General features: G+C 51.3%; 1 protein-coding gene across 1 annotated transcript in view; it reads right to left on the bottom strand.

The window, feature by feature from the left end:
* CMIP (c-Maf inducing protein) overlaps positions 1–25,215 on the bottom strand; it is a 238,680-nt gene extending 213,465 nt beyond the window's left edge. The window contains exon 1 of the mRNA XM_019634902.1: positions 24,713–25,215. Within this exon, the coding sequence (XP_019490447.1) occupies positions 24,713–25,012 (300 nt within the window). The 5' untranslated portion in view covers positions 25,013–25,215. The remainder of the gene's footprint in view (positions 1–24,712) is intronic.
* Between the last annotated feature and the right edge of the window lie 6 nt (positions 25,216–25,221).

Genomic DNA, 25,221 nt, shown 5'->3' with positions numbered 1-25,221 from the left:
AGGTCCTGGGCCTTGTGCTAGTCTTCTTTCATGCATTCCTTCACTGCATCTTGACCACAATCCCAGGTCACAAATGTTACTACGGATCTCATCTTAGAGATGAGGAAACTGAGGCAGAAGTTATACAACATGCCCAAAGTCACACATACACCTAGTAAATTTGAATGCAAGGAGTGAAAAGCCAAAGACAGTCTTTGAAGATGCACATATGTGTATATGTGTGGTTTAATCCATGCACGTTTATGCATGCAGATGTCCATATGTGTCTATACATATATATGTGTATATGTGTATATATGGGTGTATATGTGTGCATGTGTATGTGTGCATGTGTATGTTTGTGTATGCATGTATGTGTGTATGTGTATATGTGTATGCACACCAAGCATTATGTTCCCTTTTCCTCCTCAAGGAAGGGCTTCTTTTTGTCCTGATCTTAGGAGTCTCAAAGACTTCTACGAGATGACACCAGGAAGTCAGGAACTGTGTTTACTTACAAACTAGTAGGTCAACCTACATGAAACCAATATTTACTCCTTTTGACTTACAAAATCACAGTTCCCTATCGTTCCATCCAATCTAGCCCAAGCCTCCCCTTTTGTGTGAGACCTTAACAGGTAAGCAGTGGAGGGGAAAGCACCCGGGCCAGCATCTCCGGGGGGCCAGCACTTGCTTTGGTTCAGGTCCAGCCATATCTTCAGCACTTTCTCCAGACACATGGAGGGGCAGAGAAAGCTGCTCTGTGGTCAAACTTCTGAAAACATCTGTCTCTGTGACTTGGCCTCCGGGTGCAGGCGCCATAACACACAGGACAGGAAACACGAGGCAGTGGCCTGGGAGCCTGGTCTCTCAGCCAGCAGCCTGATGTGCAAAGAAAGCTCTGAACATCAGCCCCCTCTCGAACCCGGGCCCACCAGCCCCCTTCCCCGCATCCCAGAGGCCCATGGAGGTGCCTTGTCCCAACCCTGGAAGCAGCAGAGAACAGAGGGGAGAGAAGCCACTTTGTTTATCTAACGCTTCTCAACTTCTTGCTTTTTTAAGAAAATTCTCTTCAAACTGAAACCGTCAAAAGTTGTGCCTGATAAATCTGAAGGCTGTAGAGGAAGTGGTTTGTCCTTCCTCCAGCTCATGACTTCTGCAAAAGATAACACACAGTCTGGGGGGTGAACTGTCAGGCAAAGCTAATGGCTCGCACCAGGGCAAAAGCAAACGCTTTTTACCTGAGGAGGGCTGTCAGCCTCCAGACAAGGTCATGAGCACAGGCTCCCAGGGCTCTCTACCCGACACCTGTCTTCTGGGGTTTCACAGGGTGGGAGGAACTCAAAGAAAGCCCTCCGTCTCGCAGCCCCCAAAGGCTTTGAGGAAACTTGGTTCAAGCACAGCCTTGACCTAGGAGCTCTTACACCCCCATAGCAACCTGGGCGTTGACCGTATTATCCCATTTTCCAGGTGGGACAACTAAGGGGATCAGAATGTAAACACCGGTAAATGTGCTCAATTTAATGTCAATAACTAGCCCAATATCACACATAGCCAGAGACTGGCAAAGCTTGAACTTAGGAACGTCTGACTCCAAAGCTCCATGTCACCTGCCTTCTTAGGAAGGCTTCTCTGGCCCCTACCGCACTGGGCTCAGAGAGGCCCCCTCCTCTGTAATCTTGGTAACAGCAGTAGTAACTGGTAATAATAAGAGCTCTCTCTTTTTCCTGGGCACTTTCTCTGTGCTGGGCACAGAGCTAACACTGGACATGCATTCTCTCACCAAATCCTTTCAGAAGCCCAAGGGATTGGTACCACTTTACACCCCATCATACCGACGAGAAACAAGACTAGAGAAGTTAAGCCACTTGCCCAAGGTCACACAGCTGGCAAGTGGCAGAGCCCAGGGTGGAACTCCTAACTTGCTGCTCTGATCGCTGGCCCAGGGGTTCCTTTCACCATAGAAGACTAATCCTAGCGCTTCCAATACCACACAGTTCTCTCTCCACTGTCGAGTCTAGATGTTTCTGGCCCAAAATGACCTCAAGGGCTAGCTCCTTTGAGTCTCTCCACCAACACCACCAAAGGTTGAGGAAGAGAGGCCATTTCCTCACTGGCAATGAACTGAGCCCCACCCTTGTTACCAGCTCAGTCTTTCCCAGGCTCTCAGGCCTAAGAACGACCAAGTCAGGGCAAAGAACGAGGTGCTTTCAAGGCTGAGCAGGAAGGAACTTGACGTTCGGGGGCATTCCAGGAACTCAGCTTCCATGTTCGAGTCCAAAGTCCTGGGCCCAGCACGCAGGGCGGCTCACCTGGGCCCACACCACTGAACACATTCCTGGCGCAAGTAGCATTTCCCTCCCCCGGATGCGGCGACCCTGCCATGCCTCTGAGCTCTACCAATGCCACTCTCAGCCTGGAATGCTTTTCCCTGCATTCTCCATCTGGCCCAAGTCAACCCCTTCTCTGATCAGCAGCCTTCTCCCGGGAACCCTGGTGCTTCCCACAAGCTCCCCTGTCATCCTTGTTTTATCTCTAGTCACAAAGGGCATTAGATCTGACTGTCCATGGCCCTCTCGCCTCCAGCTATCTCTGTATCCCAACCCTTGACGTAATGCCTGGAACCCAGCAGGTGCTCCATACTTCAGGCACGCTGCCTAAACATAAAGACGACCCTAACACATGTGGAGGAGGCCGCACACAGGCACTGAGTACATTTCCTCACTCTGTTCCCGCCCTACCTTGTGCAAAAGACGCCACACTGGGGAAAAACAGGAGGACAGGCCTGGGACTAGAAGCCAGGCCCTCTGAGGGTAGACTCTCTCCTTCTAGGACAAGGACACATCGCCCTGGTGTGTGAGTGGATGGGTGGGTAAGCACGAGCCCTCTTTAGTTCATTTCAGACACGGGAGCCGAGCTGGTCCTGGGGGAAAGAGAACTGCAGTCCCCCCAACCCACCCCCGTCCCAGTCCAGAATCACAGAGTGCCCCCAACTGTGCACTTCACAGTCTTGTTCCCTGGGTCCCAGGCCCATGGGAGCAAAAAAGGGAAGCCCCGAAAAGGTAAAACTAAATTCCTGCTCTTCCCAGACCTGAACCTGGGTAGAAATGGCATTTTGAGGGGACAGCATTCAAATCCTCCCACCTTCTCACAAGGGAAGGGACACCCTCATTGAGAGGTGGAGGGAGTGCCCATGTTGGTAAGCCCCAGCCTTGTATGGGCTCGCCCTGTCTCCCCCCTCCCTGATGAGGCTGGGGTTACCGTGCGCCTCATTTACAGGTGGGACCCGAGGCTAGGCAGTCAGAGATACTGACGGACTCTCCGGGCCCCACAGTGAGTGACAGGGATGGTGACAAATGCAGGTCTAAGTCCAGCACCCACACTCGGGCTGGGCCACGTGGGCCAGGCAGCACCCTATGACCTAACCAAGCCCTTTGCCTGACAAACTGGAAACTTGTTCGATTAAAGAAACTCTCAGTGCCCAAGAAGGTCCCCATCCCCACCCTACAAGGATGAGCGTGCCTCAGAGGGCAGTTTGGGGGCTTCTGTTGATTTTCACGTGTGATCTGTTCATCTCAATCAGTTAACCAGAAGACTCTGGCCCCAAAGAGACACAGGAAAAAAGGAAGATTCCGGCCCTGCTGCAGAACGCCTAGAACTGGCTACAGACACTTGTCTTGGCTTTCCCAAGCTTCGTGAGGGAACAAGGACCTCTTTCACAGAGCTGGGCCCTTTTGTTCCTGTTCCCAGGGAGGAGACGATCTGACGCAGGGAGGAGGTGCTGAACAAATGTGGTTCGGCCAAAGCATCAGGGAAGTGATGCTGTGTCGAGTCCACACACTTGATGCCCTGCTAGCCCCTCTCGAGTCAACCAATCCACTGGATGGGGCCGGTTTTGTCATTTTAAAACGGCGCAGCCAGCACCCTCATTACTCAATGATCACAGGTTCATAACGACAAGAGCAGCAGGCGTTGCTGAGAACTTGCAATGTGCCAGGCACTATACTTCACAAGCAATGTCACCATTAAGCCCCATCATAACCCCAGGAAGCAGGCATACCACTATCTTTCATAAACAGACAAGAAAACGAAGGCTTGCAAAGCTTAAGGTCATTGCCAAGATCTCTGTTAGCAAGCGCTGGAGCTGGGATTCGAACCCCATTACTGCACATACACCCCTGGTCACCAATCAACCAGGAAACAGCCAACTGGATTAAATTTTTTTTTGAGAGAGAAGTTAAAAAGAGAGAAAAAGAAAAAAGATGTATTTTTCTGCATCGCATAATATTACTATCTGAAATTACTGTGTTCTTTTATGCACGGGTGTCTCCCCTTCTGGAATGTAAGGTCCTTTGAGAAGGACCCTGTTTTGGTCACCCCAGAGCCCAGGCCCTAGACACACAGGAGACTCTCAGCAAACATCTATGCAGTGAGGGAACATGCAAAGTCCTACCAGCAGGAGTAAACGGGACCATGCGAGCCCAGCTTCTTAGGAACAGCCTCTGCCTTCCCCAGATGTGAGCAAGGACTCAGAATAGGGACAACTCACTGTATTACGGCCACTCTACCCAATGGATCTGCTGCAGGCAAAAGGGTCTAGTCTGAGAGGACACCAGCTACTCACTGACTTCAATTGTTAATTTCACTCATTGGTTTATTCATTCATTCGTTCATTCATTCATTCAGCTATTTCTTCATTCACTTACTAAATAAATATTTATTGAGCGCCAACCATCACCAGGTGCTGTGCTGGCCCTCCCAGGACTAAAACAGTCTAGCTAGGGGGCAGACAAATGGAAACAGAATAGGCAACGCAGGACACAGCAGTCAGACAGGGGGACGCATCCTTCACAAACAAGGGATGCTGCCTGGAGGTGGCGAATGTTCAGCTGAGTCACAGAGACCAAGCAGCACCTCCTCCCTCCGTCCCAATGCCTTACACAAAGGGGTTTGTATTTCTGAATGAAGGTCCACCCCACACTACCCAAGACTGTGCATATAATCCTGCATGGACAGGGAAAACAGCACATGCACATTAAATGCCCTAGAAAAATGTTAGTTATCTCCGGGTGTTAGCGTTCCAGGAAATTTTATTTTCTTCTTTTATTTGTATTGCCTAATTATTCCCAATGTAATAGAAGAGAGAGAGAGATGAACATCTTTAAAAATAAATGTCCATTCCTAGGTATACATTGAAAAGAAGTGAAAGCGGGGACCCTAACAGATATTTGCCCCCATATTCATGGCAGCGTTAATCATACAGCCAAAAGTTTAGTGGAAACAACCCAAGTGTCCATGAACAAATTAAGTGATAAACAAATATGATCCATCCGTACAATGGAATACTCTGCAGCTGTTAAAAGGAATGAAATTTTGATATATGCTACAACACGGGTGGGCCTTGAAAACATTATGCTAAGTGACATAAGCCAGACACAGAAGGGCAGTGCTGTATGATTTCGCTTACATGACTTACTTAGAATAGGCAAATTCACAGGAACAGAAAGTAGAACAGAAATTGCCAGGGGCTGGGGGAAGGGGGAGCTAGTGTTTAACAGGTACAGAGTTTACGTGTATGTTGGGGATGGTGACAAATTTTGGGTATAGACAGTGGTTATGGTAACACATCATGAATGTATTTAATGCCAGTGAATTGTACACCTACATGTGGTTAAAATAATAAATCCTATGTATATTTTACCACAATAAAAAAAAACACTCAAAATCTTAAATGCCTAAATAAACAAATAAGACTGTGGTACCATGCAGTACGTAAAGTGAGAAAATCAGAAGCTATACTGGGGGAGGGCCCTGGTGACTGGGGCAGTCTCTTCAGTTTGACAGCTGCAAAATGAAAGCAAGCATCGGCCTAGATGGCCTCAAAAGACCCTGTGGATTCAGCGACCAGGTCTGTTCTTTAGTCTCCTGACACAGAGCTGATAATAGGAAGATGATGGCTGGTATATACCTCCAGCTCATGACACCAGCCCCTGAGATGCACCTCTTCCAGGTAAACAGGCTGTAAACACCTACTAGGAACAGCCCAGGCTCAGCCTGGCCACTCCTCTCATTACCTGAGTGGTCATATCTAAGCCACCCCGCGCCACCCACCCCCTCTCCATCCCCCGGGCCCCCTGGAGCTCCATTTTCTCACCTGTGAAATAGAGCGACAGATAAGAAAGCTACCTTCTCTGTATTCCCCCTTCCTTTACTTACTGGCCAGGGCTTGCCCTGGAAGGTCACACAGGTGAGACAAATAGAGGCCTAACTTCGTCCCAGAGCTGGCAGTCTGGAGAAGGCCACCCTAGCCAGGGTGGTTGGGACAATCCTGACCCCACCTGGAGAAACAGAACTCTCCAGGCCTTTCCTTGTTGTCAGATCAACGCCTACTTGTTTTTCCTTAAGTGGAATCTTACAAGGGTGGGAATATAAAATACACCCAGGAAGTCCCTTGAGATCACAGAAGTGTGGGGCTTAGGATATATCACATGGGCTCGGGTCAGCCTGACCTGGGTGTGAACAGCAGCTCCATGACCTGCAGCTCTGTGACCCTGGAGGCAATCCTTTAATACAGGGGATGCTACCCAGTCCAGGGGATTGCTGTGAGGATGAGATGAGATACATAAGCACCTGGCAGATATCAGGTGCTTGAGAAATGGGGATTCCATTATTTCACCCAGCTTAGCTTTTGGCAAAGGGTACCCAGATAGACAGACAGCTGACTCAGACCTCCCTACAAAATCTTCAGGGCGGGGAGAGGCCTCCATGCACACAACACACTTTTAAAAATGAATTTGAGAGTCATAAAAATAAAAAAAAATACAACCATATCCTCCAAACTGCCAAAAGTGGTGGGAGTAATGAAGCAAACAAAAGGGCAAGTTCAACTCCTTTTTTTGGCTTAAGAACACGCAAATGCAAAATTCAGTAGCAAAGAAACCATCCGGGCAAAATTCCGAATCTAAATTTGAAATGGTCCTATGGAACCATCTCTGTCTCATCGTTTAAATCATGTTTCATTCCAGAGCATGACTAACAATGGAAGAGTCAAAGACAAGGAGGGGAGGGGACTCATGTACTGGGGCCCTTTACATGCTACCAACCAAGAAAGACCCTTGGTTTCCTTTAACGATCCTGGTCAGCCTCCTTAAAGCCTTCTGTATCCAGGAGGAAGAAGCACATTGGAAGTTTGTGCGTCCTGACCTCACAGAGGACCTCCGCTCACTGCAGCTCCGTACCACAGACTCAATAAAAACACCAACCTCTCCCAGCGCAAACGAACGGTACTTCTGAGTCAATTTCGAAGCAATGAAATACAAAATCCACCACGGCCTATTTGGACATTCTCTGGGCCTATTTTGTTTTCACACTAGCTATCCTTTAATCCTTGACCACAAGGGGTTTGTGGTCATTCTCTGTCCCAGCTTCACAGGTCAGAGAGGTGAGGTGGCCCAAGGTCACTCTGCGTTGGTCAGCAGGGCTGAGCGCTGAGCCCGCTGAGTGGCGCCGGCGGGATGGCCCTGTGCTGAACCACAGTGGGTCTGCAGTGATGCCCTCTCTTACCGAAGAATGAATAGCTGTTCTAAATCTTAAAATAAACACTTTAGGGGCAACAAGTGCCAACCTTGAAACTCCAGACTAGGATAAAAGAAAAAATATTTCACTATAACAAAGAAGACTAAACACAGCTCAAACACAGCATTATAATAGAAAAGGCTATACATGGACAAACCCACTTTGCCCAGCCATAGGAGAACTCTGAATAAAAGCCTTGATCTTTCATACGTAATGAAACATTTTTTAATCATTTACATCTTTATTTCCATGTAAAGTTCCATTTCCTGCTAGTGAAGTGTCACAGGACCAGCAGGCTGGTTTATAACCTGGGGGTGTCTATTAAACAATCCTTAAGAATGCCTATACTACAGATGCTGCATCTTATGAGCCTGTCATCTTACCATTTTGGCAGCAGAAGTGTCCATAGCTTTCATCAAATTTTCAAAAGCAGTGTGTCGCTCCAGAGAAGCCTAAGACCCAGTGTCCTGGCACACCCATTCGGTGGGGAGGGTTCTGTCATTTCAATTGTTTGTGACTGACAAACCAGACTCACTGACCATCCGCCCCGATATGAGGATGGAAACAAGACCAGGCATAAAAGAAAAAATAAATCACTTCCCAAAGCAAGCCATACAAAGCATAAACAAGCCAAAATTTAAGTGGATGGGACAGAAGAGTTGATAAAAAATAATAATTTCAAAGGCCTCTGAGAAAATAATAATAACAATACTATTTCACATGCCTCTGAGAAGGCAGGCGGAAGAAAGCCAGCATTACGTGAGTTAGGCCTCCTCTTCATGAGGGCAGCGAGCTCCCTGAGGCCAAGGCCTCGTCTACACAGCTTCACCCCACAGGCCAGGCCTAGAGCCCCGCACACCCCAGGCCTGGGTCAACAGGTGCTGGATGTGGAATACACATTCCATGTCATTTATTCCTCAGAACCCAGGGTTGGACGGATTATAATTTTCAGTTTCACAGACCGGGTTCCAAGAAGTCACGTGATTTGCCTGAAGTTACAATCAGTAAGAGGCAACGCTGGGATTTAAACTCAGATCCTTGCACTGCTGTGCAACACCCAGTTCCTTCCCCCCACACCACGCTTTTTTATTTAGATGGCAGACTTTTAACTCAGTAGAAAACCCCCTGGTGTGGAGCAGGCTCACAGCCTCAGTGACTCCCTTGAGGGTCATTTAACTTCTCTGGGTCTCAGGTTCCTCCTAATCTACACAGTGGGAGACATGTTGCAGGCCAACAACAATTGATTAGTAGTGACTGTCTCCAGGCTCACTGGGAAGGATGGATTATGCCAGGATTGATTAGCAATGCCTACCAGGGGCGAGGCAATGTGGAGTGGCAGCACATATGTCATATATTTGCCATCCCAGAGCTAGATGACCTGCAGGTCCTCTTCCAACTCTAGCTACCTCTGATTCTAATTATAAAAGTTTTAAAGGACGGGAGGAGTGAAACAGGAAAGAACAGACTAACATTTTCCAATACCGGCCATAGCTGAATTCAGCAAAGGCCAAACTGGCCGCCCAGCCAGTCCTACATGCTCTGTGCACAGAGCACTGCCACATGGGAGGAACTGGAAAATGCCAGAGCTGCTGCCTGCACACCCAGTAAGACACCCCATCCAAGCCAGAAGCAGCACAAGTGTGAGCTCTGTCTGGCTTGGCCTAGGCTGTAAAACACATCACCAGTGAGCACAGTAAGCTCGCAGGGAGCTCCACCGGGGTTCATACATCTGGCCAGACCTGAGGCCCATGCCGAGCCTTGGAGAAATTACTCCTTGGTAAGCCTCAGTGTCCTCATCCTGGAAAGTCTTCATAGGATGGTCACAATAATTAAACACAAGAGTGCGTCGAAATTCTTAGCACAACAACAAGCCCATAGTAAGTGGGCAAATAAAGGGCCACTGCAATCATCATCATCACCGTCGCTGTCACCACCATGGTCATTGTCATCACGGTCATTGAAGGGGGCATATTTTCAAAAAACTGTTCAGGTGCACAAGATCAATTTTTTCCCCATGTTTAGCATTACCGCCCATTTGGTTACTCTGCACTCTAAAAAGGAAGAGGCTCTGAAAATAATCCCATCCTCCTGGAGCTCCTGGCGTATCAGCCAGGGCCCCAGGAACAGATGGCAGACATAAAGTGGTGTCATTTGAAGAAACTGTAACAAAAGGACAACATAGCAAGGTGTGGGCAGAGCACAGTGAAAGCACAAGAGATGGTGCTTCTGCCCAGGGTGATGAACTGTCCCAGTTTGCCTGGGACTGAGGAGTTTGTTGGGACACAGGAATTAAGTGCAAACACTTGGGACAGTCCTGGGCAAGCCAAGATGGTTGGTCACCCCATTTCTGCCCCACGTGTTCCTACCCCTAGGCCTGAAGGGACAAGAGGAAGAAGCAGTTAGAGAAGCCTGAGTGGAGGGTTGACAGGATAGGAGCTGTGGCTGAGAGGCGCTGCCCGCCCACCATAACCCTGAAGGAAGGAGCCCAGGGTCTCCATCTCCTTCCAGGGTCCCCATTGGCCAACCCGACCTGGAAGCTGGAGAGCACAGAAGCCCGCTGATGAAGGCCACATGGCCAGGTCCTGGGCACAAAGGGCAGACAAGAATGGAGTGGCAGGCCTTCCTGGGATCACCAGAGGGCCAGACCTCACCTCTGAGAAGGCTCCACAAGGGGTCTGGCTGGGACTCAGAGCGCCCAGTCCTCATCCAATGGGAAGGAAAGGGACCTTCTCCCCCTTTGGGATGGGAACATCGGGCTAGAACAACCAGACTCAAGCTCCATGAAGCCACCTGTCAGTGGGTTTCGTTCTCGATATTCAGGGCTCCGAGGAAGAAGGCCCCTCCCCTGGCAACAACGTCACGGCCAGCAGTGTGAATGAGACCAAGACGGCACAGTGAGCTACCCCAAAAGAAGAGGGGCCTCTCGGGCTGTGTCTAAACGGGTCACTGTCATCTCAGACCTAAGTGGGGGATCAAAGGCGAAAAGCCCACTTGAGAGCGGGGGTGGGGGGGGTAGAAGGAGGGAAGGAGGGCTATAAAATATACACAGGTGTGCCTCGCGAAGGGCGGTGAGTGGTGTCCCACTGGCACGCCACCATTCAGGCCCTGTGCATGTGTCAGGGGCAATATCGTTGAGAAAATAAAAGCAACTTTCAATTCTGTTTTTAAATTATATTTTCCAAGATCAAAATCTTATTTCCCAAGCACTGCTGCTGGAAGCTGAGGTGAAACACCAACAATAATATCTTAATCCTCCCAACTGTGGGTTTCTGTCTTCCTCTAGTCAGGGACATGGTGGCTGGGGTTGGGGCCAGGGCTGTGGGTCCTTTCCAGGTCTGGGTACCCAAGGTGCCTGAAGTCACGCCCTGGAGGTTCTTCCAGACAGGACAGCTTCAAGGTCACCAGACAGAACCAGGGCTTCCAAGAAAACTTAAAATGCTTTTCTGTCCCTTCACAGACTGCGATGTGTGGGGCCCCAAAACGCCCCATATAAGCCACTATACGGTCGTCCCTCAGTATCCACAAGGGATTGGTTCCAGGACCACCTCAAGGTATCAAAATCCTTGGATGCTCAAGTCCCTTACATAAAATGACGCACCATTTGAATATACCCTATGCACATCCGACTCTATACATTAAATCGTCTCTAGATTACTGATAATACCTAATACAATGTAAATGCTATGTAAACAGTCATTATGCTATATTACTTAGGGAATAATGACAAGAAAATAAAGTCTATACATGTTCAGTACAGACCCAACCATCGTAGGCCTAACTACATAGTGCATATCAGCAACAACATAACTTTTTTTTAAGTATTTTCGATCCACAGTTGGTTGAATCCGCAGAGGAGGAACCCATGGGTACGGAGGGTGACTGTATTCAGCCAAAGGCCTGTTCTGACATTGGGTATACCTATATGAAAAGAACTCTGCCTTCAAGAGGTTCACAGTCGAGCAGGAACCAGGAATGCAGGTGGCCAGAAGCAGCAGCCACGATAAAATTGGGGATGGTGGCAGAGTGGGCATTTCCTGAGCACTGACCCTTTGCCTGGCACCCTGTACGCACTTCCCACGTCTTATCTCCTCTATTCTTAGGACAGCTTTGGGCTACTATTATCCCAAGCTTGCCGATGAGGGAACTGACAGCTGGATCATACCACTAGTTACCTGACCTACTAGGAAGTGCTGGACTCTAAAAACACTGGCCAGCACTCTTATCACTTTGTCTGATGATGATGAGTGTCCCCATTAAGGAAAGAGTGACCTGGAAGGCAGGGTCTTTAGTACCTCCACCTCTACCCCAGGTTTCAAAGTGGGGGCAGGGTGTCTGCTGCTCCCCAATCTGCAGTGCAGACCCCTTCCAGCAAGGCTGCCTTGAATGCTGAGTGGAGTGGGTACTGCACAAGAGCACACAGCCAGAGCCCGTGGGGGCTGAGATCCAGCCGGCGCTCAGCTCTCCTGGCCCAGGGGGCATCCTGCTTACTTACCATTGGGGCATCAGAAGAGCCCCCAGACCTCTGCTCTTTGCAACACTCTCTGGTCTAAAACCATAGCCTAGTCACTGCACCTACCTGCTGGCAGGACCCACGCATACTCTAAAAGCTTCCTTTTTATATTTTTTCTGGGGGTATGGCTCAGGTAACTCCAAAAAGCAGAGAGGCCCAATGCACAGCCTTGGGTGGGGCTTCAGGCAGGCAGATGAAAGCCTTTTTAGAAGAGCCATGTAGCCAGGTGGCCCACCACAGCCCACTCCCTCTCCTCACTGCACCCTTCCCCCCAGAAAATGCTGTAATTCATACAGGATGTCAGAAGCAGGTTACAAAGTCATTTTCCTCACACCAAAATTTTCTAATGCTAGTTTTTCTCTCTTTTTTTATTGGCATGATGCAATTCTCCTCTCAACAATCCAGATCTCTGAAGTCCTGAGTCATCAAGGAAGGCAGGGACAGCAGGGGTGCAATCGGAGGGATCAAAGGTAAAAATATAGGGAGCTTGCTAAGGCCCGGGCCCAGCGGAACTTCCTCCCAGGGGCCCTGCTGGCTCTTGGCCCCATGCCACGCCAGACACAGGGAGCAGGGCTCCTGCAGCCCCTACGTAGTTCCTGGTTACCGCCTCTGTGCCAGGTTCCAAAGAAGCAAGGTGACAAAGTGGCAGGAGTGCGCCCAGCTCTGCCAGGGGTCAGCCTGTCGCCAGGGCCACTCTCCCGGTAGGTGGGATGTTAAATGAGTTACTCCCAGTGGCTCTCAACTGAGGATGATGCCCCCCCACCCCCAGGAGACACATGGCAATGTCTGCAGGCACTTTAGCTGTTACAGCTGAGGGGAACAGGGTACGGATGTCTAGTGAGCCAAGGCTAGGGATGCTGCTCGGCATCCTATGATGCCCAGGACGACAAAGAATGACCCAGGCCCCAATATCAATGTGGCCGAAGTTGAAACCTTTGACCTAATATATGAAAATGGCTTAGCATGTATGAATAAGACCTAGTCTCTACTCACTGGCCAAATGATCCCATGTATGTCATATGTACTTGTCTAAGAAAAAAGCATAGATGGCTATACCCCCAAATGTTCATTCACATGGGGGATTTCTGGCTGGTGGGATTATGGGAGAATTTTTTTCTTCCTTTACTTTACAAGGTCATCGTCATCCCTGTATGATTATTTTGGTTTTAATTTATAAGTGCGGAGATGAAGAGCTAGTAGAGAAGACAACTGCCACCCAGCTGGGGAAGTGCCACTCTGCCGGGAACAAGTCCTCACCCCAGCGGGGGGTCAAGAAAGACTCCAGGGGTCAGTGACCGTCACCGAGGCAGAGGGCAAGGGGTGCTGTGCCAAAGGTCCCGGTGTGGGAGGGCCGAGCCAGACCGCAGGTGGGGCGTGATGCACGCAGTGGGCTCGCTGTGGTCATGTCATCACAGCCGGCTCTGACAGGCGGCTCCTCAGCATCAGGCCATCTCAGGCAAGAAAACTGAGGCTCTGAGAAGCCAAGTTCACTACCCCAAGGTCAACAAAGGGCAGGAGAGAAGCAAACCTCCACCATGGCTCTTCTAGAGATGAGATGGTCTGCCGGGAGACAGACAAATCCCCCAGGGGGAAAAGCTCTGCTCTGTCCACACCCTCCCCCTTCAGCAAGGCCCTCCTGTCAGCACACAGCCAGTCCCGGCCACTTTGGGCCTTTCTGACCCTCTGCTCTTAAGCCCTGATCACAGGCCACAAGCACTTATACTCTGCAGCCAGACAACCTGAGTTCAAATCCCAGCTCCACCACTGCTAGCTGGGAAAGTAGTGACCTCTTCTCTCTGGGCCTCAGTTTGCTTATCTGTAAAATGGGACAGTGACAGCAACACTTCACAGGGCATCGTGAGGCTGAGGCGAGCTCATCTACGTGAAGGGCTCAGAAAAGAAAGCGCTGTGGAAGTGTCAGCTGTTGTTACCACTGCCTTGCTGGTGATCAGTCCTCGCTACCCAGGCTCCTGTGCTCGAACCCTGGCAAGGAGGCATCACGGTGTTGTGGAGAAAACCTTGGGCTCTGGAGCCAGGTCGTCTGGGTTCCAGCTTTGTAACCTGAAATTCTCGGGGCCTCCATTTCTCCACCTGTAAGCTGGAGCCTCAGGGGTAGCTGTGAGGGTTAAATGCACAGATATGCCCCAAGGGACTCAGCATGGCTGGAGGAAATGATCACTATTACCCTGCAGTCCCCCCACCCCATCCTGGTCCATCTGATCCTGCAGGCTGACCCTGCTCAGACCCCCAAGCCTGCTAGCCACTGGACTGCTAGGGCGGCTCGAGCTCTTTCATTTTGCAGCCCCAAAGCAAGCCTCAGTCACAGGATCATGAAACAAACCAACCAGACCAACAGACGGACGTCATAAGTCACTGTTCCCCTTTCCAACGGGGCAGCCCTGCCCCCACCACCCCACAGCCGCCAGCCCGGGACCTCACTGCAGACACAAAGCAGAGCGCCATCCCTGCCCTGGGCCTCAGTCCAATGGTGCCACCTTCTCAACAGCCCCAGAGCCAGCTGGGCCTTCCCACCAAGCCTCCAGCAAGGAAGGTTCCAGAAAGGGAGGTCTGTGAGCCAAAGCTCACAGCAGAGGTTTCAGGTCTGGGATTTGGAAACTACCAGAGACCTCCGGTGGAAGCCCATCAGGCGCTCCAGGCTGGCCGGCTGGGCCCAGCAGCCTCCCAGGCACAAAAGTAGACCAGGAACCCTCGGGCCTGTGTCCAACCGAAGGTTGGCTGTGTGCACCACATGCTGGGCACGCATAGGTCTGCTGCCCATACGCTCTCCTTTGGCCTTGGATAACGGAGCGGTGTTACATCCCCGGCCATGGAGGACCAGACACGCGCAGGGTTACAAGGAAGTGGCAGGTGGGGGTCTGAACACAGCCCTTCCCGCTGCCCTTTCAACAGGAGGGACCTCCCAACTAGACACCTGCAGCAGCCTCATTCATTCATTCCTTCACGCATTCATCTATTCATTCCGCCAGAGAAATGTCTGCGGAGAGGCAGCCTCAGTGTTCCCATCTGTAAAACGGAAAGAGTAACAGCATCTCAGTGGGTTGTTGTAGGGATCACCGATGTGACCGCCTAGCAGTGCTCCCAGCAAAAGGAACACTCACGAGTGGCTGCTTCAGTGGTCGCTATTGTGGATAAGGCCTGGCCATGGTGACTCAGATCCCTGCACTGCCAAAGTTTCCATTCGGGGGCATCCCAAGGTCCCAGCTGGCGGCCGGCACCCTGTCTCTCTGCACCATGGTCAGGGCCCACTCAACTGGAAAGTGCCCTAGTGAATCCGGCACTAACCTCACCTCCACGCACGGCCCCCACTCCCGGAAGCAATCCTGCCCCCCATCTTTACATCCTACATTCTCTTCCGGTGCCCACCACTCAGGGAGAATGGCACAGACCATCAAGAACGTGCCGCCGCTGCTCTGGCCTCTCTCCCTCTGCTCACTGCTCTCTCTGCCCATTTCCACCCTCGGCCCCCATCCCCATCTCTGCCAGTCTCAACCCTACCTCTGTCCATCCAGATGTGTCTATTCTACGAAGTCCTTCCTGAAACCACCTGTCCCAACAGCAGCACTTCTTCCTCCCTCCAAACAGCAGACAAGGCATCAACCTCTCTGAGGATATGTGCTTTGCTCTATAGTGTATCAATAATTTGTAGTGTACCCAATGTAACTGTGAGTGTTTGGGGAGCAAAGATTATGGCTGACTGCAAGTCTAGAACCTGGGAGCACTCATTTGCTAATACAGGGTACCTGGGAGCACCTCCTTGCAGACGCAGTACCTGGGGAACTCCCTTTGCACACACAAAGTGTCTGGTACTCAGTTCACTACCTAGTACCTGGTGCTTACCCTTTACAAAAATACTTGGCATTCACTTTCCAACACCAGTTCCCTGGAATCATTTGACAAATTCACAAAGGAATGTCTGCCAAACATTGGCAAACACAAAACTGATAAGCCCACTAAGATGTTCCTGCGAGAGGCAGAAATCATTTTATGCGTATCCAACAGATGCGCATACACCCATGGACACACACGCTAGAGCGTGGGGCAGACCTGCCTTTGTCTCTGAACTCTACCTGTTCCCAGTCCTCCTTGTCTGAGTCTCCGTTGCAGCACCCATAAAGCAGGGATAGTAACACCCACCCCGTAGGAGTGTGTGGAAAAGTCAATGAGCACCATGCCTGGCACACAGCAGGTGGACAATAGATGTCATTGTAATCAGGAATGCATTGCTTCATCTCTTGAGATAGGTTCGGTTATTCTAGTTTATTCCCCACCAGAGAGACGACTGCAGACTTTCCTGACCTGCCACCAAGCTCCAACCCAAGAGCCAAAAGAGTCCATGTCGTTTGAATTTCTTCTGCTGCTGGTACCTTGGAGACCTCTAGAGCACTGGGGTGTCCCAGCGGTCCGGGGAGGGGAGGGGCATCATCCCCATTCCATGGGCTCCTTTCTCCTGGATACAGCTCACCCCACCCCAACCTCCCCTGCACTCAGAGGAGCCACATGACTGAGCTGTGGCCAAAGGGTCAGCCCACCTCCCTACCCCCTCACTCAATGAGGTCCTGGAGGGGGCACAAACCCCGACTGGACTGTGACGTTGGCAAGAAGTAAACCGTGTTGCATGAAGCCAGCTAGGTGTGGGGGCTGGTTGTTACAGCAGTTAGCCTGCCCTGACTACACCCAGCCCTGTCCGCACAGAGGGCTCCACTGCCCTGCTGAGTCCCACACCAGAGTGTGCTGGCGATCAGATTCACCTGGGCTGGACAGTGAGCTAAAACCAGAGGCAGCGGGGCCAGGCCTGTGCTTTCCCCAGGCTGTGCGCTCTCATTTGCAGCTTTGCTGGCCCTCGAAGAGCTCAAGGCTGGCCCAGGACATCCAGGAAACTACCACAAGCTTCAGAGTTCTCTCCCCTCTCCTGATGACCCCACCTGAGCCAGCCCAGCCCAGCCCCAGGGAAGCACTGGCTGCCCTGACTCACCTGGGGGACTGGAGAATCCGGCTCTTCTGCTTCCCTCCAAAGGAGTTGACTCAGCCTAATCTGTGTACAAGCTTTCTCCGTTGTAGCATTTCTGATAGCAACTTGAAAGGGCTGGAGAGCCAGCCACAAAGGAGGACATGGGAAGGTGCTGGGAGGCAGGGGTCCCGGGTGTGAGTCCCACCCAGCCCTAGTACTGAGTCATTTGTAAGGGTCTTTGGGCAACAAACTTCCCCTTGCCTCTCGCCTCGACCATTACTGTGTTCTAGATCCTCGGACCCTTGTTACACAGTATGGACAGAGAGAGCTGGCTTTTAAAAGTTTTGCTGGGCTCTGTAATTTAAGTCTCTTAAAGAAGCTGGGTTAAAGAAACACACACACCCACACACCCAACCACCAAAAGCGCTCGAAAGAAAACTCCACGGGGCAGAGAGCTGCCTGTATACCCAGCCAGCCCCTGACACAGTCTGGGTGTTCATAAGGTTTTTTTTTTTAATAAATGATAACAGCTCCTGGAAGGCAGGGTAATGACAACTGTAGAGCATTTACTCCATGCCAGCCACTTTACTAGGTGATTGCTAAGTACGACCCAGCCTCAGGGCCTTTGTACTTGCCATTCTCTCTGCTTGGAATGCTTGTCCCCCAGATATGGCCCCCTTCTCTGACTGCCACAAGCAAAGCAACGAGGCTCCCAATCTCCAAGCCCCAGACGCCCCGCCCATCTGCCTGCTCTCTTTACTCCAGGGCCCCTGTCACCGCCAGACAGATTTCATATTTTCTTGCTTAGTAGTTTACTGTCTGTCACCTACCCTACCAATGCAGGCTCCAGGAGGGCAGGGACTGGTTTTCTTCAAAGTGTCTAGAACAGTGATATTGATCTGTTGAAAGAATGCATGAATGAACTGCCATGCCTTACCTTACCTGACCAGGACTGAAAGGAAGTCCCATAATCCGAATTTTACAGATAAGGACAGAGGTTCAGTGACCTGCCCAAGATCACCCACCAGCTAGAAAGTTGTAGGGGCGGGATCCAAGCTCTGACCATTGCACTGGGTTTGGCTGTTCTCTACCCACCTCACTGAAACCCCTTTGCACAAGGCAGGTGTAAAAAAATGGTGACTGGGCCGGCCGAGTGGCTCAGTTGGTTAAGAGCTCGCGCAAGAGTGCGAGCTCTGAGCAACAGTGGTTCGATGCCCAGCCCGAGCTGAGTTGCCGCTGAGCTGCCAACAGGTAGCAGGATGGCTCAGCTGAAAAAAAAAAAATGGTGCCTGAACACGGAAACCAATTTCGGCACCAGAAATATTTTCTCTGCAGTCCCCTTTGCCTCAATACACACGGACCTCTTCCCCATACGCGTGCACACACATGCACCTCATCACCCTGGATGGTTCTGCTGATGTCAGCAAAGCTTCCTTTCAAATGCACAAGGCCTCCCTCGGAGCCCTGCTGAATGCACTGGGTGCCTTGTCACCAGAGTCACAAGCAGGAAAGCAACATTCTCACTTCCTCCCTTTCTCTACCATGGGCCACATGGCCTGGCTTCCATCCTGGGGAAGCAGGAAGTCAGGACAAAAATGACGCTCTCAAGTGGAGCAGGAAACAGTTATCCTTGGCCATGCAGACCCTTGTCCTCGGGGAAGAGGTCAGCGTGACAGGTCAGAGACCCCTGCTCACCTGTGTTCAGCTCCTGGTGGGACCAGTGGTCAGACCCTCCAAGTGGGCTCCCTAACTAGTGACATTCAGCCAGACTGAATCATGACTCTAGGCAGCAATGACTCCAGGCAGCAATGACCCCAGACAGCACTGTCCTTGCCCCATCTGAGGCTGGGTCAGCTCACCCTTGTAAAGCACTCTGGGACTAAAGAAGTAAGTAAAAAAACATTCAAATTATCAAGACAGAAACAATTCCACTGAATAAAAATGGAAAGTGTCTTATTCCAAACAGCAAAAGACTGGGACTAACTTAAATGTCCAGCAACAGGGGATGGTCTACCTACGTTATGATAGCACCCCTCTACAATGGAATACTACACAGCAGTGAAAAAGAACAAGGCAGCTGTGTACACACAGATCTATAATGATTTCCAAAATATACTGTCAAATGAACAATAATGGCTCAGATCTGTGTGTAAATGCCGGAATAGTCAGCAAGGATACACAAGGAATGGGTAACAGGGCTTGCCTCTGAGGAGAACGAGGGGCTATGAGGTGATGGAATAAGAGAAAATTGATTTTTTTCTTATATGCCTTGTGTACCATCTGAATTTCTCTCACATGCACATTACTGTTTCAATTTTTTTAAAAAAGTTTTGTGAAGTTTTTTTTGTTTTTTTTTTTAAGAAAATAGACTATGCCCCCTGAGGAATTTTTCTTAAACAGTTCAACAATTTCATTGCCTCCATACATACCAGATCTGCTAAATACCCCTAACTTTCCCAAACACATTGCTCATCTCGGGAGACTTTTCTCTGGAGAATGCCTGTTTTTAAATAGCAATAACCTCTTCCATTCCTGCAGAATTTCATTAAGCTCTCTCAGGGCAATTAGGAAAACACAAACTGGAATACTGGCCCCTGGTCACACTCCTATTCTGTGCTGGCTGTCCTACTGGGTGCTAATTGAATTCTCTCCAATCCTTACAGCAGCCCTGTCAATGAGGGAGGACTGCCCCACTCTCCAGGAGAAAAAGCAAGGCCCAGTGAGGTAAAGCAATGTGCCAAAAGTCACACAGCCAGGAAGTCATAACTTCAGAATCCAGACCCAGTAGCAAGTGACAGCAAACCCGGAGTTTGTTCTGCCCCACAGTGGAGACACCCTAAATCATTAGGCCTAATCTCATTTAATCCTTTAATCAAAGGCGTAACTCGACCATCTTAAAGGTCCTTTCTGCCAAAACACCAAGGGGATACTACTCCACACAGGCCAAGCCCAGCTGGCCTGGAAAGAGGCTGGCAGCAAGGCAGCAGAGACAGCTTTGGTGACTTGGCCACCAGGCTCCCCCTAAGCCTTGCCGGACACCGTGCCCCAGAAATGCCCTCCCTCTCCCACTGCCAGGTGAGTCAGCGGGCACCATGAAGAAGCCACCTGTGGGCCATGGAGCCCAAGCCAGCGGCATACGTCGGCCCCGCCCACCTCCATCACCAGCTAGGCTGCAAAGCCCAGCCACGCCTGAGCAGTGAAACCCCTTCCACCTCTCCTGGCACAATTCTGCCCCTGGCCAGAAAGGGCATCTCAGATTGCACCAGGTAAATGAAGGGCAGCCTCAAAACATACTCCCTCCTTAAAATGCATGTATCACAGCCCAGGGAAGGCAGACAACATGTGCCATTTACAGAGAATTTAGATTTTTTTCCTCTTCTCTGTCTCTACCCCTCCCCTCCACCATCTCCAATCAGACAAGTTATTTGGGCAACAAATTTGATGTATTGTAAAATCTCCTTATGACAAATGGGATAAAAAAAAAGTCCTTGTGCTTACTAACTGCCATGAAAAACATCACATAAATCAAAGGTGGAAAAAACGGGCACACCAGGGAGCGGTGCATGACACAAAGTGAAAAAAATGAACACACGTATACACACACACACACACACACACACACACACATTCCCACAGGATTTATAACTATTCTGAAGGACACCAACTTTAATTCTCAAGTAGAAACCACACTGTCAGGATAAACTCTCCGCTTGGCACTCGACACCCAGTAGGTGCTTAGTAAGTGTAAGTCCAAGTTCAGAAGAAGGCTGCTCTCCCCAAGAAAACACTAGACTAAAGAAATCCAAGGATAATTAAGGTGACTTCTCTTTCCCTCTCCATGACAAGAAGCCCAGAAACGTTTTAATGGGAGCAGCATAGTGGTGAACATTTATAAACAAGTCACTGATGAATGAAGGCTTGAAAATAAAGAATGTTACTGTCACCTGTGCTCCTATCACTCTTTGGTCAGTGAGTAAGACTTTTCAGACTGGATCCACCATTCTGAGATGCCATGTACTGCATGCACAAAAATGAGGTTAAATAAAAGGTAGGCAGCTTATTTTGTACCTCTTCAGTGCCGAGGAAACAAAGCACACAGACAAAGCCCTCTTCCAGTGGACAAACATGTCTAGCAGGTGATCAAATTCAACCCAAACACGAGAACAGCAAAATGGATTCTGGTCTCTCCGGACTGGGCTGCTTTTGCCGAAGGCCTGCCCATCAGCTACCACAACCACCACCACCACGAAAGCCCAGGGAGGCCTGGGGCCTGGGAAGCCTGGATGCCAAAGGGGAATGAGGTGCCTCATCCTAGCCACAGCCTGGGAAGGCAGGCCCTTCCCCCACAAGGTGTGGTCCTGTGTACCCCAGGGAAGGGGCGGACGCTTCCCAATCACCCCTCACACGTCAGCCAGGTCACTGTCGCCTTTGTGTTTCCTTCTTTGTTTATGAGCTTTCCGGATCCAAAGTCTCAATCACAGAGTGCATCAGGCCCTGCGCTGTCACAGGCCACGTCAGGCACACTGTCGTTCTGCAAGGACTTAATCAGTAACTGGCTCAGGAGACAGGCACAGGGCAAGCTCCAACCTGACCCCGCAGAAGGCAAAGTTTACAGCCAGTTCAGGGGGTGAGGCTGCCAGTTCCCGGGTCCCCAGGCTGAGCCCATCTCCCCAGCAGGGAATCAAGAGAGGTCCACCAGAGGGGTGTAGCCAGCAGGAGCCACCCACCAGGTGGGCCTTCCAGCCCTATATGCTTCCACCCCTGCCTGAGGCAGCTGTGATCCTGGAAGCCTGGTCTTTATCTCTGACAACAATCCAGTTAATTGGATCAGTGTAGACAGATTCTGAAGACAGTCTGGGTGGGCAAAAGCGTGTATTTCGCTTGTTTATTGGTTTCAATACAGATCCATCACTCTGACTCTCGTTCCTGAAGCCCACACAATTAACCAGATAATTACCAGATGGTTCTGAGTTGGGCTGTATAGACAGCTTAATATATGGATGATATGCATTTCATGAAAGGCTATGAAACATATCGGCAGCTTGAGACTGGGCCTGGGGACTGCAAAGCTACAGGGCTGCACAGGGCTTTTTGTGGTAGTGAAATTCAACGGCACTCAGATTCACCTTTGTTTCATTTGGGCTAATATTGTATTTCTCAACAGAGTGCTTGGGCCGCACTATAACATTCAGACAGATTACATAATGCCCAGGCCTCAGGGAAACCCCTCAGGGCTGCTTTGTTTCCCAGGGCCTGGATACCAACTAGGTGTCTCATGATGGGACAAGGTCCCAGGTAGCAGTCCCAACCCCACCTCTGCCCTGGAGGCCACTGCCACAGCCGGGCCTGCCCTTGGCAGCCCCCTTCCATGCTCACAGGCCCTGGCATGGAGAGCCATGCACCCCAGTGGAGCCCACCATGGCAAGATTTAAGGACACCCTGCCCACTGGGCTTGGTGATGATAAGCAGAGGAAGGAGACATTATGCCAGCTCATTGGACACTTGCTCAGAGTTCCTCCTTCCACAGCAAGTCTCTGCTGAGACAAATCTTGTTCCATGCGTAGCCCTCAGTCCCCAGTCCTGAAAAATCACAGCTCCTCTCCAGAAAGGCCCTAGCTACAAAGGTACCACCCACCTTGGCTGGTGAAGGTGGTGCCAGGGCCTCTGGCTGCTTAAAAACCCAGCGCACGGCTTCGGCCTTTCCTCCTTTCCTCTCTCTCTCATATATGCCTCTTGAGCAATCAGGGGTAAGTCGAGGGCCTTGAGTGTCCCAAGCTGGCTTCCCCCAGCCAGTGGCCAGCAGCAGCGGCACAGGACACACACCTGGCTTCTCCCAGGGGAGCACAGGAGCTCGTCTGTCCTTTCCACAAAGGATCACTGAGCCTCTCAACCATTTTCTATCCCTCCCCGCCAATACCCTTCATTTTGAGGTGAGGCAGAAAAAAAAAATAAAGCTTCCCCCCTCCCACATGAGCCAGGGAAAATTTCTAAAGCCAGATCTGGGGGCTCCAGGTCCCAGGCAGGGAACTACTAAAGACACTAACTAGTTCCTTCCTGAATCTGAGAAGCTGCGTGCCTGCGAATTTTCTGAGGCTCTCCCTCCATCAATAGAAAAGCCAAACACTGAGGCCTGTGGCTCAGAATGGATTTAAGAACATGCAAGAGCCTGAAACTGGGCCTGAGCCACTTCATGGCAACCGGTGATCCTTCCTGAGAAAGCAGTCTTTGCAGACACTGCACCAACGTGCCCACAGGAAAGAAAAAAATAGGTGTTCTCAGCACGTCGGACCCAAAATTCAGAATAAAAGTCCTCATGTGCTTCAATGCTCTCAGGAGGGGGGAAGCTGTTTCAAGGAGTACAATTTCTTCTGCTAACTTTTCCCCCCCCTCCCCATTCCTTGGAGCATGTGTCACGGCCTGTGACACACTGCCAAGGGAACATGGATGCCGGGGAAATGTCTACACACGCTACACGTTTGTGACATGCCATGTAAGCGACACCCTGTTTCCTGGCTGGGTTTTCTTGGCACAGGTGTGGGCAGGCGGTGGATTCTGCCCCCCCTCCCACTGTGCTTAGTAAACAGGATCACCGTGGACCCAGGGGGGAATGTGCATTCTGGGGAAGACCTGTCACCTCTCCATAGAGGAAGGAACCCCATCAGCAAGGCTCAGGCCCAAGCAGAGCTGGTGCTTTAAAACTGTCCTTGTTTCAAAACACAAAGCATCCTGTTCAGGCTCCTGCCCACCACCCCCACCCCAGCACCCCACCACAGCTGTTTTTCCCCACCTTGAAGATTTGGTTTCAGAAACAGATCAATGACTTCTTCACTCCCTCTCACCCAGCTGACCCAGGTCCCAGCCATATATTTAAAAACAATAACAATAACAAAATAAAACCTCCAGCAACAAAACACACATCTACACACTTCACAGACAATGCAAGACGAGAGCCCCATAGGCCAGCTTCCACACTGGAACTTGACATACCCTCCCTACCCGCCACCAAGGAGACCATCCAGGACCCCTGCCCCCCTCCCCCTCCCCCTTCCAACCTCCCAATGTGCGAAAGAGATTTTTCAGAAAGGGAAGCACCCAGTTTTGCCTGCCAGCCCGGGCAGGAAAAAGAATAAAAGACGAGTAAAGCAAAGAAAGGAATTGGCTTCTGGAAATTCTTTGGGTTTTGGGGATTTGAGGTTGTCGGGGTTTTTTGGTTTGGGTTTTGTTTTTTGTTTGTGTTCTTTTTGTGTGTGTGTGTGTGTTTTTTTGTCTGTTTTGTTTTCCCTTCCAGCGCAGGTCCAGATGGGCCACGGGCTTTGGGAAACAGAACCCTCACCACCATCAGGGCCCAGCCCTGGGTCTATTCCACTATCCCATCCGTATGAAACCCAAGCGTTGGGCCCGGGAGGTTCCCAAATGCTCAGCCTGGGGTGGGCCAGATCCTCTCCAGAATCCTAAGGGTCTCCCCGAGGCGCCGGCTGGGCAAAGCTTCCGAGTCCACAATCCAGCCCCGAACCCAGGCCAGGAGAGGGGCGCCCCGTTCTCCCCGCCCCCCGGCGCCCACCGGCTCCCCCAGCGCGCAGCAGGCCCCGGGCTCCAGGTGCAGCGGTGGGAGGGGGCGCCTCCCCGGCCCCGAGGGGAGACGCGGGGGTGCAGGCGCGCGGCCCGGCGGAGCGACTCACCGTGGCGGACGCCAGGCTGTTGTCGGCCAGCGTTAGGTGGTGCGGCTCCCAGCGCCTCAGGAATTTCGAGGTGAGGATCTTGCTGAGAAAGGTCCGCGGGTGCCGGATGACACAGACCTGGATGTCGCCCTCCTGCAGCAATTTGTACCTCATCCCGTTGCACAGCAGAAGGGCCCGGCGGCAAGGCACGGCGCCCATCTTCGTGCCCTCGGGGGCCGGCACGTCGCCCCCCAGCAGCGGCTTGGTCTCCTCGATCTGCCGGGGGTCGCCGCCGCCGCCCGAGCTGCTGGTCAGATCCATGGCCGGCGGGGCCGGGGGCGGGGAAAGGGGCTGTCCTGGCTGCGGGGCGGCGGGGCCCCCGTTCGGCAGCCCGCACCCCCCCACCGCCCAGGAAGGTGGGGGGGTGTGGGGCTGGGGGCGCCCGCAGGGGAGGGGCCGGGGGCGGGCGGCTGGCGCGGCCGGCGCTCGGTCCTTCCTGCGGGGCTCGGCTTCCTCCTAGCTCGTCGGGT

The sequence above is a fragment of the Hipposideros armiger genome, unplaced genomic scaffold (assembly GCF_001890085.2).
Source record: "Hipposideros armiger isolate ML-2016 unplaced genomic scaffold, ASM189008v1 scaffold_19, whole genome shotgun sequence".
In the NCBI taxonomy this organism is placed as follows: Eukaryota; Metazoa; Chordata; class Mammalia; order Chiroptera; family Hipposideridae; genus Hipposideros; species Hipposideros armiger.
The sequence above is the reverse complement of the archived record's forward strand: the minus strand, read 5'-3'. Positions and strand labels throughout refer to the sequence as shown.